Source organism: Colobus angolensis, unplaced genomic scaffold (assembly GCF_000951035.1).
Source record: "Colobus angolensis palliatus isolate OR3802 unplaced genomic scaffold, Cang.pa_1.0 Scaffold36, whole genome shotgun sequence".
NCBI classification, from domain to species: Eukaryota; Metazoa; Chordata; class Mammalia; order Primates; family Cercopithecidae; genus Colobus; species Colobus angolensis.
The window spans coordinates 848-2,929 of NW_012116932.1; the positions used below are offsets into that span (position 1 = coordinate 848).

Here is a 2,082-nt window from a genome sequence, read left to right on the forward strand (position 1 = left end):
AAGCATATTCAGTTACTCTTTAAGTACATACGGAATAAGTATGCGTTTGCCCCCTCCTCTTTGCAAGGGACAGCGCGTGGCCACCCTGGCCTGCAACTAGGTTAGCAGATTTGACCACATATTGTAAAAGTGAGTCTGTACCAGGACAGATAGGGTACAGGGCTCTGTGCGGTTAGCATCATGGCAGATTCCATCATGTGGATGTCCCTCCAGCAGGGGAGGTCTTTGGGGCCAGGGCTAGGCCAGCACCCACATTTGCCGCCTGACCCTTTTCCTCCATCTCTGTCTCTCCATTCCTCCCTGCCCCCTGTGCAGCCACCACCATGGCCCAGACACTGCAGATGGAGATCCCGAACTTCGGCAACAGCATCCTGGAGTGCCTCAATGAGCAGCGGCTACAGGGCCTGTACTGTGACGTGTCGGTGGTGGTCAAGGGCCATGCCTTCAAGGCCCACCGGGCCGTGCTGGCTGCCAGCAGCTCCTACTTCCGGGACCTGTTCAACAACAGCCGCAGCGCCGTGGTGGAGCTGCCGGCGGCCGTGCAACCCCAGTCTTTCCAGCAGATCCTCAGCTTCTGCTACACGGGCCGGCTGAGCATGAACGTGGGTGACCAGTTCCTGCTCATGTACACGGCTGGCTTCCTGCAGATCCAGGAGATCATGGAGAAGGGCACCGAGTTCTTCCTCAAGGTGAGCTCCCCGAGCTGCGACTCCCAGGGCCTGCACGCAGAGGAGGCCCCATCGTCGGAGCCCCAGAGCCCCGTGGCGCAGACATCGGGCTGGCCAGCCTGTAGCACCCCACTGCCCCTCGTGTCTCGGGTGAAGACAGAGCAGCAGGAGTCGGACTCTGTGCAGTGCATGCCCGTGGCCAAGCGGCTGTGGGACAGTGGCCAGAAGGAGGCTGGGGGCAGCAGCAACGGCAGCCGCAAAATGGCCAAGTTCTCCACGCCGGACCTGGCTGCCAACCGGCCTCACCAGCCCCCGCCACCCCAACAGGCTCCGGTGGTGGCAGCAGCCCAGCCCGCCGTGGCCACGGGAGCAGGGCAGCCGGCCGGTGGGGTGGCGGCAGCAGGGGGCGTGGTCAGTGGGCCCAGCACGTCGGAGCGGACCAGCCCGGGCACCTCGAGCGCCTACACCAGCGACAGCCCTGGCTCCTACCACAATGAGGAGGACGAGGAGGAGGACGGCGGCGAGGAGGGCATGGATGAGCAGTACCGGCAGATCTGCAACATGTACACCATGTACAGCATGATGAACGTCGGCCAGACAGGTGAGGTGCCACCCTGCCCCCCACCCCGCCAGCAACCCCTGCCTCTCCTGCCACTCATGCTCCACTCTCTCCCTGCAGCCGAGAAGGTAGAGGCCCTCCCGGAGCAGGTGGCCCCCGAGTCCCGGAATCGCATCCGGGTTCGGCAGGACCTGGCATCTCTCCCGGCTGAGCTTATCAACCAGATTGGGAACCGCTGCCACCCCAAGCTTTACGACGAGGGCGACCCCTCTGAGAAGCTGGAGCTGGTGACAGGTGGGCTGGCCTTGCCCCAGATCTCTCCCCTTCACAACTTTGGAGCCAGCTGGCCTGGGCTGGGCAGCTAGTTAGGAGCCCCCAGCACCTCAGTTTCCCTATCTGTGCTGTAGTGTTGGTAACAGCCACCCTCGGGGTGGGGGCGTTGGTGAGATGGAGGTGCTGATACAGCAAGGCCTGGCCTCTAGGTCTCTGACTTAAGGGGTCGGGGTGAGCATGGACAATTATTGTTTGGCCACATGGGTAGAAAAGCTACTCCTGGGCTCCTGTGAAGGTCAGTTACTACCTAGGTTAAGAATTTGGGCAGGCAGGGGGGCGAATGCCTGTAGTCCCAGCTACTCAGGACGCGGAGGTGGGAGGATCCCTTGAGCCCAGGAGGTCAAGGCTGCAGTGAGCTATGGTGGCCGCTGCACTCCAGCCTGGGCGACAGAGTGAGACTTCATCTCTTAAAAAAAAGAGAGGCTGGGTGTAGTGGCTTAGCACTTCGGGAGGCCGAGGCGGGCGGATCACGAGGTCAGGAGATCGAGACCATCCTGATTAACAAGGTGAAACCCCGTCTCT

The 2,082-nt window shown here is 61.9% G+C and overlaps 1 protein-coding gene across 1 annotated transcript in view; it reads left to right on the plus strand.

The window, feature by feature from the left end:
* Positions 1–302: 302 nt before the first annotated feature.
* Positions 303–2,082, plus strand: part of NACC1 (nucleus accumbens associated 1, BEN and BTB (POZ) domain containing) — a 5,631-nt gene continuing 3,851 nt past the window's right edge. Inside the window, exons 1-2 of the mRNA XM_011953182.1 lie at positions 303–1,269; positions 1,348–1,521. Of these exons, the coding sequence (XP_011808572.1) occupies positions 324–1,269; positions 1,348–1,521 (1,120 nt within the window). The 5' untranslated portion in view covers positions 303–323. The remainder of the gene's footprint in view (positions 1,270–1,347; positions 1,522–2,082) is intronic.